The sequence below is a fragment of the Callospermophilus lateralis genome, chromosome 19 (genome assembly GCF_048772815.1).
Source record: "Callospermophilus lateralis isolate mCalLat2 chromosome 19, mCalLat2.hap1, whole genome shotgun sequence".
Lineage (NCBI taxonomy): Eukaryota > Metazoa > Chordata > Mammalia > Rodentia > Sciuridae > Callospermophilus > Callospermophilus lateralis.
The window spans coordinates 27,220,294-27,234,291 of NC_135323.1; the positions used below are offsets into that span (position 1 = coordinate 27,220,294).

The window sequence follows — 13,998 nt, forward strand, 5'->3', positions numbered from 1 at the left end:
GCTCCCTGGGCCAGCAGCCCCTTCTACACCTTCCGTGGACGCTGCTTCCTGCTCAGACAGCAGCAGTTCAACAGGCCACTTTCTGGGGAACTTCAGGACCCCCCGGGGGTGTTGGACCCCTGCTGGATCTGATAGTCTTGCCCTCCTTGAAGGGGGCTGGGTTTGGCAGTTTGGGGCTCTGTGCAGATGGGTTGGGGGTGGGAACTGGCCTGGTGTCCCTTCACGCTGAAGTCAGCTCAGGGCCCGAGTGGGAGCCATGAGGGGACTCCCAGGTCTGGATGGATGCTGGGTACCCAACTCCTCCCAGGGCCAGAGCCCCTGCCCAGCTGGCCACCTGCCTGTCCTCCCCCTGGCCTGAGCAGGTCAGCCCTGTCTCACCTGGGATTCCTGCAAAAGCTCCGCCTCCACCTGCAATGATAAAGTCCTGTCACGGCGGCCCTGGCACCATGGGCACAGGGCCCCGGGGGGCAACGTTGGCCAGGCAGCACAGAGGGGCGGGCAAACTCCGGCAGGGGCCACTTGTACCCAGACCTCGCAGCTCGTCCCATCCTTGCGCACGGTCTGGGATTTCTGAGCAGCGGGCTGCCCTTCCTGGCCTGCAGGTTCAGGGCTGGGCACAAGAATGCCCTCCAGAGGACCCTGAGTAGGCCCCAGATCCCTCCATAGCCCACAGTCCAGCCCCCAGGAGCCTGCAAGTGGGTGCAGAGCCTCCCCCAGGGGCCCAGCCCAGCCGGCTGCATACCTGGGGCCTTGGCCTTGACTCCTGCTCCGGTGGGCACCCCAGGGAGCACCCCTACTCCAGGGAACCGAGCTCCTGCGGGGCAAAGAGGGCTACGGCTGTGGCAGAAGGCCCTCCTTGGCCCCTCTCCTGCCTCGGGTCTCTGGTGGATCTGTCTGTGATGGGCATGGCTCCCAGGGACCTGTTGCTGGGCACTCTCCTCCCCTTCCCGGCCCAAGGTCAGTAGGCCTGAGCTTTCACCCTATTTTGCAGTCACGTGGCCTCAGGCCTGAGTGGACTTCATCACAAATCCACCTCGCCCACCCTCGGGGGAGAAGCGCGGAGTGCCAGAGTGGAGGCAAAGTGGCTGTGTGTGCGCAGAGCAGCTTCCCGGCGGTGGCCTGGGACTGAGTGCCAGGGTCTCCTTCCTCTCCCTCCTGCCCTGGGGCTGGGCTGCCTGACCTGACCCCGAGGGGGTGGGGGCCACTCTGTCAGCAAATCCCACAGAATCGCCTGGATCTGGGCTTTTGGGGGATTTCAGGAGGTCACATGTTGGGTGGGGTGGCAGGCCCTGGCAGGGAAAGGGGGTAGGGGTGGCTTTTCGGGGTCTCCTGCAGGGCAGACCTGCTGGGCAGGCCCCCTGGTGACTCACGACTTTGAGGAAACAGCTGGCTACACTGGAGTCTTGGTCTACCCCTGGGGGCCTGCCTGGGCTGCGAGGGGGGTTGGGGCCTGGGGTCAGGGCTTGGGTGGGGCCAGGGAGGCTGATGCTCAGTGCCAGGGACCTCTGTTCACTAGCTGGCGCTCTGACACTTAAGAAAACAGCCACTGACCAGGACCCAAGGCCTCTGACGGCCTCTGCCTGTGGGGGTGGGGTTTTGGGGAGGCTGATGGGGGCTGCTTTCTTTCTAGAAGTTTCCCTTTGCTTTCTGGTCCTCACCTGTGCCGGGGAGCACGCCACCTGGGTATACACCTGGGAGCCCCACACCTGGAGGAAGGAGGAGAAGGAGGTACCATGAGCAGTAGCTCAGAGTCCAGGGACTCCGCCAGCCCCCCACCCAGGAAGCTCCAGGGATCCCAAAGAGCAGCCCTGTGCCCACTGCGGGAGCCAGGGACAGACATTGGGTGTCAGCGTCCCTCCTCCTACGACTCTCGGAAGTCATCTGCTGACCCTCCCGTGCATGGATTTCTGTCTGTCTCCTGGAGCCAGCCCACCTCTGGCTAACAGCTTCCAGATGTCCCCTCCCTGCTGAGTGGACAGGCAGCCTTTTGTTGAACCTCAAGTCACTTCCTACAGGGCTTGGTGAGGTGGAATGAGTACCAGATGAAGAGTCAGAGGATGTCACCCTGGCTCTGCCGGGACCAGCCACAGCCCCTCCCACTCTGACTCTTGATGCTGAGCCTCAGTGTCCACACGGTCACCCAAGAGCCTGCCACAAGCTTGTCTCTGAAGTATTTCTCTGCTTCAAGTTCCTAGAAGGGCCAGGGGGCCCTCTGCCCCGTTCCACAGAAGCAGGTTGACCTGGCCATCTCCCCCGCCCTGCTGCGGTCAGGCCCTGCCCCTTCTCCATGAGCACAATGGGGAAGGGGCTCTGCCCCTCCCTGACCTCTGCCCTCCAGCCCCAGAGACTCCACACTCACCGGGCACTTTCCCTGGCTTCGCTCCAGCTCCGACACCGACTCCAGCTCCGACCTGAGGGACCACGGCACCTGGCACAGCAGGAGGCACGTGAGGGTTGGTTCCTCGGCCCACTGGCTTCGCCCAGAGAACTCAGGTCAGCCACCTCACCTGTGGACACTCCTAAGCCACCGACTCCGCCAACGCCACCGACTCCTCCAACGCCACCGACTCCTCCAACACCACCAACCCCGCCAACTCCGCCGACGCCTCCGAGCCCAGCACCTGCAGGGCCAGGTGGAGGGGTCACTCGAGGGACAGGACGGCGGAAGGCAGAGACCCTGGAGCTCCGGCCCTGCCACTAACCCCCCTGGCTGCCTCCCCAGCCTCTGCAGGTTGGAGATGAGGATCCTGCCCATCCGCCTCGCAGGCCCCTGGGCAAGAGAAGTTAAAGTGGAGCCCAGGGAAGCCAGGGGCTGATGGCCCGTCCTAAAGGGTCCCACTCACCAGCCTTGGCAGCCTTATAGGCTGCAGCAGCACCAGCAGCTCCACCTGGTACCACGCCCCCCGGGAAGGCACCTGCAGGGAAGGCTCCCAACCCTGCGGAGGAGAGGACAGGGTGAGGTCCTGGGCACGGCACCCTGGAAACTGCCCAGCCCCAGCCCGCCGGCCCTGCCCACTCAGGAAGCTCATCTGCGACCCCTCTGCTCCCTGCAAGACCTCAGCCAGGAAGCCACGGCCGCTCAGGAGGACTGGACCCTGTGTTGGAGGCCAGGGGGGCCCCGGCTCCAGTGGGCAGGATCTTTTGGGCCAAGCACCCCACCATGCCTTCCCAAGTGCCCTGGGGAGCTGATGCCCTGGGCAGCCTCCATCTGGTCCTCATCACTTCCTTGTGATAGTCCCCTCACCCAGCTGGGACCCCCTCCTGCCCACATGGCTGCTCGAAGCAAGTGGTCTTAGCCTCGGGCCCCACTGGACCTAGTCACCAGTCCCCCGTCGGGCATGTCCACACTCACCTGCCCCAGGGCCAGCGCCCGCAAGCCCTCCGGGACCTGCAGGAGAAAGACAGCAGATGAGAGGAGGGTGGTGTGTGGGCACCAGCCCTGGCCCATGGGGAGAAGGGTCTCCCAGAGTGGGGGCAGGACCCTGGCAGCGCTGTGACGAGCAGGTCACAACTCTGGTCTCTAAGCTGGTCCTTAGGCCTTTGGTACGTTGCCTGATTCTGCTAAAAGGGTAGCCACCCTTGAGTGACCATGCGCTATGCTGTGTAGACAGGACTGTGCCGAAGCCCCTGGCGACCTGGGAAGGGCTGTGCCCCTAACAGCCAACCAGAGGCAGCAGGGCTTCCTGCGGGGCCAGAGCTGGGCATGGACTGCAGGCTAGGCCTCAGCCAAGCCAGGGGCCCCACCTGGGCCTGCCCGCTCCCTCGCAGGTGCCTCTGACTTCACCTGGGTCTGTCCCCATCATCTGTCCTTCCGTCCAGCCTGCCCCGCCGTCCAGGAGCCTCGTGGCTAGAGCCAGATGGGTCCCTGGCACTCTCCTCCCCACATCTGGGCCCCATTGCCCCTCCCAGGGGACATTCCTCGGCCTTGGCTGGGACAATGGGCAATCGGGCTGGAGTTTACAGCTACACAGGTTTGTTTCCAATTATGAGACTCTCTCCTGCGAGCACCAGTCCTGGCTGCCAGGGTCCAGGCCCCGGGGGAACACTCTCCAGGGACCTCCGGCTCGGGGCCTGCTGAGCCCTGGGGGAGACTAGTGGGCTCCCGCTGGGTGTGGTCTCTCTTCTAACCAGCCCTGCCCACTCCTTCCTTTCTCTCTCTCTCTCTCTCTCTCTCTCTCTCTTCCTGGTACTGAAGATTGAACCTGGGGTGTTTAACCACCAAGCTACAAACCCAGCCCTTTTTATTTTTTATTTTGAGACAGGGTCTCACTAGGTTGCTTATGGCCTCACTAAGTTGCTGAGGCTGGACTCAAACTTTCGATCCTCCTGCTTCAGCCTCCTGAGCCTCTGGGATTACAGGCGGGCACCACTGCACCTGGCCCCACTCACTTCTTAATTGCGTGGCCTGGGCCTTGGGAAGCTCAGGCAGTCCCTCTGTAAGATGGGTCTGTAACTGCCCCTGGAGGTGGACAGACAGGGCCTGGGCTGTCCCCAAGCCAGTGGCTGTCCCCAAACCTTCCTGGCTCTGGCAGTGGCTGTCCCCAAGCCAGGTCTGTTTCCTGAGCTCCCAGGGGGCAGGGGACATGCTTGGATCTTTCCTGTCCACAGGGGCTGGAAGGAAGAGATGCGACCAGAGTGGAATTAAGGAGAGGCTGGGGCAGGGGTGGGGTCAGGCCTGGGGACAGACAGCCCCTGTGCATCATCTGACCTTCTCCCACAGTGCCCCAGAAGGCTCTCCCTTGGGGCCAGCTCCACCCCTGTGTGTTCCCTTCCCTGGACTCACCTGCTCCAAATGCCCCCAGGAGTCCTGCACCTGGAGAGGAGAAAGGGGAGGGGCTGAACACGGCCCAGAGCACCCCCCAGCCCCCAGCCCAACCACTTTTATTTCTGGAGTCAGAAAGTTCTGATTCAGATCCTCCTGCCCCTGCGGCTCTGTGTGCAGGAGCGAGTCACCTCCCCTCTCTGAGCCTCAGCTTCCCCATCTGCAGGTGGCCCTAACGCTCCCTGCCTCCTGGGAACCAGTGCGCCCAGAGGTGCCCCCAGGCTGTCCTTGCCCCCGCTCCCCCCCTGGGTGGGCAGCTGTCCTCCAGCTAGAGCTCGGGCGTGGGCAGTGCAGGCTCCCAGCTGCCTGGTCCCCCGCTGAGCCTGAACCAGGGCGGGGACAGCCTGCGGGGCCCACGTGTAGGAGCAGCTGCCAGGCCACCCACCCTCTATCACCAAGGGATTAATTGTTCCCAAGCATGACATGCGCTGCCTGTGACCCATCCCGTCCTGCCTGGGCAGGCCCGGACGTCCCCCCAGCCCGGATGTAGGGAGCTTCGTTCGGGTAGCCACAGTGGCTCTGCCAAAGCCTTTGTAGCCCTAAATCCTGAGGCTGAAAGGTGACCTTAGGGAGGTCATGGAATCCAGCCCTCCTCCTCCAGACAGTGCTCTTGGCTTCCAAAGGAGATATCCTGACTTTCCTTTGGTCTATTCATTTGGCCTGAGTTGGAAGTTCTTTTGGAAGTCTAACCTAAGTCTTTCATCCGTAGAAGCTTCACTTTAGCTACGATCCATCAGGAGACTGCACGCAGGTACCTCAGTCTTCCCTCCATTACTTAATGACAACCTGGCCTGGTTCCTCCACTGTCTATGGGGTCAATCAGTGAATGCACCCTCTATCTTTGCAGGTGTGACCTCCACACTTGGGCCTTCTATGCTGTGCACGGCCCTCTCTCCACACCACGGCTCGTCTGGCCATCCCTGTATTCTCTCGGCCTCCCAAGACCCTGCTAAGAGCCCTCACCCTCCAGGAAGACAGGATGGGGTTCAAGCAGGGGGAAGCAGTGGGCCTGGTCTCCTGGCCTGGCAGACCCCTCAGACCCCAGGGTCCCTCTGGCCCTCACACCCCTCTGCTTCTCCCACTGGCTCCCGCCCCAGGGTTTCACAACGCAGATGGGCTTTTAGCGAAGGGGAGTCTGTGGATTCATCTGTGCTTGGATCAGGGGCCGCCAGGGTTTCGTAAGAGCTGTTGGGCAGCCAAGCTGTGTCCCGGAGCCTGGGGCTTCAGAGCCAGGGCCGTATGGCGCAGGGTGGGGATGGGGACGCCAAGGCCACATGTGCAGCATCTCACACTAGGGGCCATAAATCTGGGTGGAGACACTGTGGCCTCCACCTGCTCCTCATCCCCCAGAGTCTCCAAGAGACGCCCCCTTGGGGTGAATTCCCCAGAGCTGAGGGTGGCCCTCGGGGGCAAATCTGAGCCCCAGGGGGTGAGGCCTGGACAGACCTACCCCGCCTTCCTACTGGAAAGCTCCACAGTTTGGACACAGCTGGACGGGGCCTGGGGCCGGAAGGGAGCTCCACTTTAGCATCTGGGGTGAGGGTCAGGGTTCAGCCTGGGGTTGAGCTCAGGGCTTGGTCAGGGGTCAGGATTAGGGCTCAGACCGGCATCAAGCTCAGGCCTATCGGGGGTCTCGACCTGGGATTAGACAGGGGTTAGTTTGGGATCAAGGGTCTGAAGGCCGAGCAGGTGGAGTCCGGGGCTCTCGTCTGCGCCTGCTCCTGCAGCGCTGTTTTACAGGCTTGGTGGCCCCTGGGACCTCAATCTCTAATTTTGCCTCCAGCACTGGGGCTGTTTCTGAGGCTCTGAGCAGAGGGCTGTCTCTGGGGAGCTGGATGCGTGGGCACTGACTGGATAGAGCTGGGTACGTGTTACCAAAGGAGGACCCCTGCTGCTGCCCTCCCCTCCCCTTCCTGCCCCCCAGTGCCGTCAGTCAGCCCTCCCCCGCCTCTCGGCCTTTCCTTAGGACTCTGAGCCTCTTACTCCTCTCTTACCTGGTTTGGGTGGTTTGCCTCCGGGCCCCAGAGCTGCAGAGAGAGGAGACGGGAGTGAAGGGGGCCCCGGCCCACGTCTTACTAGTTACCCCCACCCCAGGGAGAGTGAGGATGGAGGTCTGAGGGTCGACAGGGGCCCAGGGAAGAGCCCAGGGAAGGGCTGGAGAGGTCTGGGGGCTCAGTTCTCAGACAGGTGTCTTCCCACGGGACACTCAATCTGGGACTTTGATACCTGGACCTTCTGGGGAGCTGGGCCCTGAGGGTGAGTGTGGCCACAGGACCCCCCACCCGCTGGTTTGTGGTCTCACCTCCTCCTCCCAGGCCTCCGAGACCAGCCCCTGTGAGGAGAGAGAGGGAGAAAAAACCATCAGCATCCTCCAGAGAAGCCGCTCTCCATCCTTCCTCCCCCCGACCTCTGCCCGGCTACCCGACCTTGGGCAGGTCAACCTCTGTGGCCCTCCATTTCTCCTCCCTGGGTCAACATCCTGGGGCCAATGTGTGCCCTGGGGTCCTGCCAGGCTTCCTCTGATTCCGAACACCCACCTACCTTTCCAGTATTGAAAAGGCTCCTTTCCATATTTTTTTTATTGACTTAAAAACATTATGTTTCCCCCTAGATGAATAGAGGAAAAGAAGTCCCCCTTCCCTCATACCATTGTCCCAACATCCTGCCCATTCTCTCTCGTGGGGGGGGGGGGCACCAGCCCAGGACCCACACTGCACGTCGCCCTGGGGCCTGAGTTGTTGAGTTAATCACACCTGCCAATCAGATAGGTGGTTTGCTGTGCAGATTTCTGCAAAGACTGCTCCTGTGAGCTGCGGTTTTTCTGTTCTTTACAATTATTTGCCTCGAATGGATGGCCAAGAGCGGGGTACATGGTTAGAAGACAGTGAAACCTAAGGTAGGAATGTGTGCCCATGCCCTCCTCCCCAAGAGCCGTGTTTTATCCTTCAGAATATTTATGCTCTTGGAAGCTGTAAATCAGGACCTGTTAGCTGCACTCCGAAGGGGCTGACTGGTGGGTCCCCAGGGGTAGGCCTGCTAATGTTCTTGCAGTGACAAAACATGCCATCTCTTCCGAGCATCTCCATCCCCTCTGCCCACCCTGGGTGCTGGCTGCTGTGTGTCCTACCTGGATAATAGACTCCTCCAGGAACTCCACCAGGAACAGCCCCTGGGACCCCTGGAAGGAAGGAGGTAGAGTCTTTCATCAGTCAGAACTCACAAAAGCTTGGTGACATGGATAAACAGGAGAGAATGGTAATGGTTTTGTTGACAAAGCAGGTTCTGTTTACATTTTCAAATTCTCGCTTCTCAAAGTAGCCCGGGAGGCTGGAAGGGTGGGGATCACTCACAGGGATTTAACAGATGTGAAGTTGGGCTCTGAGAGGTTAAGGGATGTGTCTGGGGTCACACAGCTGAAACAAGATGGGGCCTGGGCTCAACCCAGACCCGGCCTCTGAGAATGCTGTGATGTGGTGCTACCTGATCTCCTTAGGGGCAGAGGGCTCTGCACGGGGCTGGGGCTGGGCGCTGGGCAGACAGTTCCCTCCTGCACTGAGCAGCCTAGGTCAGAGCCAGAGCTGTGGGAGGGCAGAGCTGGCTGCAGCGGCTGCCAGCAAGATCGCGGCCATTCCCACCCTGATAGGATGGCGTGAGGTCAGCGTCCTGAACCACTGGGCCACAGTATTGGGGTGGAGTCCTGGCCATCTGACACAGGGCTGTTTAGGGAGGCGCCGGGTCCGGGAGGGAGACATCATGAATGAGCAAAGTGAATAGTTTCTTAAGGCACAGCTAATTCCCTGGCCAAGGTCAGGAGTACAGTCCCCATGGACCAGTGAAGCTGTCACTGGAGGATACTGGCATGCTGGCCCTGGACCTAGGCCTGAGCCGTTGTCATGGCAACCAGCAGGGTCTCAAACCAGGCCCTGGCTCCACCACAGAATGCTCCCAACCTCGACCAGTCACCTTGCCAAGGCTCCAGCCCCGCCCTGTCCCAGGGGGCTGGGGCATCTCGGGGGGCACAGGCTGGCTCAGGGGCAGCGCCACACAGATTTGCAGTGCATCTGAGAGGCACCGTGGCCAGATGTCTGGCTCTGGGGCCGGGTGACATGTCCCAGCTGGCCCCTGGGCCTGGTCAGCCTCAGCTAGAGCTCAGCAGGGCTGGGGATGCTGGCTGTCTTGGCCACCCCATGCCAAAGCCAGCACAGGGGTCTGTGGCCCCCCGGGGAACACGGTCCAGTCCTGGAGTGTGTGAGCAATCTGGCCAGAGCCTGGGGGATTGGAGGAGTGGCCCCAGGGGGCTGGGCCTGCTGGGAATGAGCAGGCGGCCCTGTCATCGGCTGCCAAGTCCACACAGGGCTTGCCTTGGGGCTTTGGTGCTGTCTCCGGCTCTGGCCTCCAGCTCCCAATGCATCTCTCTCTGCCTCAGCCTCTCTTCCTGCACTTTCTCCCCTCCTCTCTCATGGCCCCCTGTCCCCTCTTCTCTGCCTTCAGGCTCTAGAGAAGACAGCAGGGGACAGTGAGGTGGGTGGGAAGGGGTAGGAGGAGGCTCAGGACAGATCCCCCCTAGCCCCCGGCTTCTAATCTTAACTTTGCTGCTTCTTACTATCTGTGTGACCTCAGGCAAGTCATTTAACCTCTCTGAGCCTCATTTTCCTTTTTTCAAAGTGGGGCTGATCCTCACTGTCTTGCACGGTTGCAAGGGTTCAAGTAAGAGGCTGTGTCTTGTCGGTACCTGGCCCAGAGTCATTGTTCAAAAATCAATACAAAACAAAACAACAACAACAACAAAGAAACTATGGGTGACCTCTAATCTCCATTTCTTCCCACTCTGCTGCTCGGGTTGGGTGGATAGTAGGTGCTCAGTGAACGATGGGTGAAGCAGGTGCAGGGGAGGCAGAGAGGACGCTTATGGATCTGGGTCTGACCTGTTTCACCCCATCGTATCTGCCCTGGGGTCTCCCCATCTCAGACTTGTGCAGCTGCCAGGCCTGGCTGAACCCCACTTCTCTCCTGGTGCTGGACTTGTGGCCAGGCCCTTTCTGGAGGAGGACTCTGCTTCCCTTTTCCCCACTCTCCACGCCCACATTTCAGATGCGGGACAGGGCTGGCCAAACTCCACACCCAAACCCTGACCACCCTGGGGCAGCCGTTTCTGCCCTGTCTCTCTTCCAATGTGGGGCAGGTGAGAGGAAAATGGCACCCGAGTGGAGAAAGGGCCCTGGAGAAGTGGCAGGCTCCTGGCAGAGCCCAGCGGGTCACCCGCGTTCCCACCTCCGCGACAGAAGTGCGCTTCCTGCCAAGAAGGCCCCCGCCTCCCTCCAGGCCCGGCCCTGGCTCCGAGGCCGAGCTGTTCTCCCTCTGCCTTCCTGGGCCTGCGGCTGCTCTCGCCCGCCGCTCAGCTGGCCTGGCGGCCTGGAACACACTGGTCTTGTTTTATGTGGGTTTGGCTTGTCCTACTGAAGCAGCCCAGGGCGGAACTTGTCTTGCAGCTAAGAATCCTGATCCCCGGCTCTCAGGGATCACAACAGTCTCTGGCCTGGGCTGGAGGAAAAGGGAGTTGGGAATAAGGTACAGGCAACATTTGGGGAGGGGGACAGAAGCTCCCTCCCTCCCCTCGGCTCTACCTGAAGGGGTCTTCCTCCTGCTGAGGCTGAATGGACCCCTTCTCTCCTGCTCCATGGCCAGAGCCCCCCAGATGGAGGAGGCCCATCGCCCCCCGACTCACAGCCCCTTGAAAGAAAGTTGGACCTTTCGTTCAAGGTCTGGCTTAAACATCCCTTCCACTGGGAAGCCTTCCTGGGTTTCTTGGGGCTCCTGGGCCACCCATTCCCCGAGTCCTGTCTGTGTCCTCTATCAGGGCACAGCCATTTATACCTCTGCTCCCCTGGGGGGAGAATTCAACCTGAGAAATTAAACCTAGAAAGGAACCGCAAGGATCCATCAGCCTGAATACGAGAATATATCGTTTTACATCTGGACATTCCCACAGTCCTCTGATTGAAGGCATTTTTGGCAGGGGTGACATGGCTGTAGCTCCCACTGGCTCTAGGAGGCAGGGACTTCAGACGGGATGTCTCTTCCCATTTTGCAGCCAGGGAAACCGAGAGCCAGAGAGACGAAGGGCTGGCCTGGGACCTGTAGCTGACCCCAGTCACATGCAGGGCCTTCTGCCCGGAGCCTGGGCTCCAGGTTCAAAGATCTGGGAAAAGCCTGTTTGGGAGGGAGCCGCGGCCGTGGGCCTTGGCAGGGGGCTCTGCCAAGCCAAGTCCAGGGGGGGCGGCTGGGGAGCAGATAAAACCTCACGAGGCTTTGTTGTTTGCAGGAAAAGGTTGCCAATGGTTTTTCAAAAACAATCTGTCCTCGGTGGGTGACTCTGTCCCCTCCCACGTGGGGGCATATTTGTGTTCCTGCCGAGGCCCCAGCAGACACACAGAGCTGGATCCATCCCTCAGGCAGAGCTTCTTGGCTCTGGCGGCTCATCAGAGATACTTGGGGAGCTTAAAAGAATGTCCCCGCAATCCAGGTTCCTCTCCAGACCAAATGGAGGAGGAATCCTTGGGTGGGACCTGGCACAGGAATTGTTCAAGGTTCCCCTGGGGAGCTCACGGACCCAGCCGGGCCCGATCCAAACCACCATTGGCTCAGAAATCCGGGGGATGGGGAGGAACCCTGAGGGTATTTTTAGGGGGGCTATTCTCCCAGGAAATGCTGTCCTGACCCAACTAGGGAATTTGCACATGTGACACCTTCCTCTTGCAGAGAGGCTGGGCTCCCCCAGGGTATCCAGGTGGGTGCTGGGAGTGCGTGACTGCGGTATCTGTTCCTGACGTCTCCTGACTCTGCACCCAAACCCCAGAAGAGCTTATCCATTCACAAGCCCCTTATTTGAACAAAGCCAGTCCAGAAGTTTGGGATAGAATGGAGATTTATCTTTGTAAAAAATGATACCCTCTGAGGGATTAATGATGTCACCAGGGCTAGAGGAACAGGGTTACTTTGCCCTTAAAGGTCCCCCTCCCCAATGTTGCCTGTACCTTATTCCCAACTCCCTCTTCCTTTGACCCAGGGCAGAGAGCTGGCTGGTGCTGACCCCCAGGGACTGCCTGAGACTGACCGAGCCTCAGTTTCCCAGGTGTGAAGTGGAGATAATGATTCCCGTCTCTCCCAGCTGGGGGGGTTCACTGCCACTCGCAGTTGGTGGCATTGGCTGGGAAGGAGATGAGTGGGTGTTTGGGGGTCACACCTGGGGAGGGGACCCAGACAGCCCAGAGACGCTGCTCTCAGGGGCTGACTCTCTGCTCCCCACTACCACTGGTGCCCACATCCCTTGGCCTCATCCAGGACTGGATCCTGCACAAGAAGCTCCTGTCCCGGCATCTGGCCCTGCAGGTCAATCTCATGGAAACAGCCCTGAGGCACCCTGGGCCCCACCTGTCACCCAGGCAGAGTCTGGCTCTCATGGCAAGGAGGTTCCCATGGAAACAGACCCCACCTAGGCCACCGCAGCAGATGGCCAGTGATCTTGCACCTCTCTCTTCCTGTAACCCAACGCACCTCTGGGCTCCCAGCTGGCCCCTGTGGGCAGTCCCACAAATCCAGCAGCATCTGGGTCTGGACACACACCAGATAGGCCAGCAACAGACTGGGGTCCACTCCAGCCTGAGACACCAGCTTGTCCCTCTGCCGGGAGGTGGTCACCTTCCCCAGCTTGCCTTTCCTTGCTCGGACTCCCCGTCTCTCTCACACACAGAGTTGTGCACGCAGACACTCACGGTCACATGCACAGTGACAATCCACACCCAGGGATACATCTGCATGCCAGATCTTCCATGTGTAGTTGTCTGTGGGGTGGCAGCTCCTGGAGCCCCCTGCCCCGTACACAAACACCTGTCCAGTGGTGAGCCTGTGAGTGGATGTTCAAACCTCCCCAGAAAGTCCCCCTGCTTCAGCGAAAAGCTTGAGCACGGGCACACAGGGACACCTGTGCAATGTAGCATGCGACACACTTATTCATACATGAGCACATGTGAAACACACTCTCCAGAGTCCCTTCCCTGGGGACAGACCACAGCAGCAGTTCTTCAATCTGCAGTCCCGTAACCAACCTGACCCTGACCTTCTTCAGGGGGACTTCCCATCGGAGGAGGAACCTGCCGAGGTCACAAGCTCACTGTGATCTCCAATCCAGGTCCCCTGCCCCCGCGGGCTGCACGCAGCACACCCGGCTGGTCCGCAGGTGCGAACCACCCGGCAGAGCGCACTGGGTGGCGCAGGGGCCCCGCAGTCCTCTCGGGGCAGCAGAGCCTGGCACGAGGTGGGACCGTCCTGAGCTGCGGGTCCTTTGACAGGACCCCCTTGCGCACGGGGCCGCGCTTCCAGGCCGGTGGGCTGAGGTTGGGAGGCCGGGGGTGGAGGCTCCGTCGGCCGGTCCACCCTCAGGCCCCCTGTCCGTCCGCCGCCTGGGGCGCGGGCAGCAGCGTGGGAACGGGCAGGGCCCTTACCTCCAGGCTGCGCGGGGTGGAGGAGGGCCAGCAGGAGCAGCAGGACTCCGGGCCTCGGGGCCGCCGCCGTCAGACCCGCCATCGCCATCTCGGGGAGGAATGCCCCGGCCTGCTCTCCGCGCCTCGTTTTATCCCCAAAGCGTAATTGCTGCCTGGTCGGCTGCGCGGGAAGGAGGCGGGCGGAGGCGGGCGGCGGCGGGCGGGGGAGGCCGGCGGGGGCCGGGAGGGGGCAATTACGAAAGCCCCGCTGCAGCCTCCGGCGGGGCCGCCTGGACCCAGGGCCTTCTCCTGCACACACACTCGCGCTCACGCCCGCGCGCGCGCAAACACACACACACACACACACACACACACACACACACACTTTCCCCATCCCTTTCCCGCTTTCCCTCTGTGGCTGCTCTCGCTGCTGGCCCCGTTCCCGCCAGAAAGTGCGAGGGGGCCTCTGCCAGGACGGCCCTCAGGAGAGGAAGCAGAAGGGAGGGCCCCGCAGCCCGGCCAAAACGGCCGGCCCTCGCCAAGTCCTGAGTGGCCAGGCCCCCGCCCCTATGGCTGGGCCCCGGGCCCAGTGTGGGGACACAGGCCAGCTGTCTCGAGCCTCAGCCCCCACCCTGGCCCTCCAGACACCCCAGCACCCCTAAGCCTGGCTAGAGACCCGCCCTGCCCAAAGCTGGG

The 13,998-nt window shown here is 61.3% G+C and overlaps 1 protein-coding gene across 3 annotated transcripts in view; it reads right to left on the reverse strand.

The window, feature by feature from the left end:
* Positions 1 to 13,734, reverse strand: part of Eln (elastin) — a 29,928-nt gene extending 16,194 nt beyond the window's left edge. For 2 of the 3 annotated variants that reach the window (XM_077105948.1, XM_077105947.1), the window contains exons 1-12: positions 13,324 to 13,734; positions 7,950 to 8,000; positions 7,125 to 7,154; positions 6,817 to 6,849; positions 4,784 to 4,813; positions 3,353 to 3,388; positions 2,844 to 2,936; positions 2,508 to 2,621; positions 2,360 to 2,428; positions 1,659 to 1,706; positions 743 to 814; positions 379 to 408 (exon numbers count right to left, since the gene is read on the reverse strand). In XM_077105948.1, coding sequence (XP_076962063.1) covers positions 379 to 408; positions 743 to 814; positions 1,659 to 1,706; positions 2,360 to 2,428; positions 2,508 to 2,621; positions 2,844 to 2,936; positions 3,353 to 3,388; positions 4,784 to 4,813; positions 6,817 to 6,849; positions 7,125 to 7,154; positions 7,950 to 8,000; positions 13,324 to 13,696 — 979 coding nt within the window. In that variant the 5' untranslated portion in view covers positions 13,697 to 13,734. The remainder of the gene's footprint in view (positions 1 to 378; positions 409 to 742; positions 815 to 1,658; positions 1,707 to 2,359; positions 2,429 to 2,507; positions 2,622 to 2,843; positions 2,937 to 3,352; positions 3,389 to 4,783; positions 4,814 to 6,816; positions 6,850 to 7,124; positions 7,155 to 7,949; positions 8,001 to 13,323) is intronic. The other variant, XM_077105949.1, reaches the window with a different exon arrangement.
* Between the last annotated feature and the right edge of the window lie 264 nt (positions 13,735 to 13,998).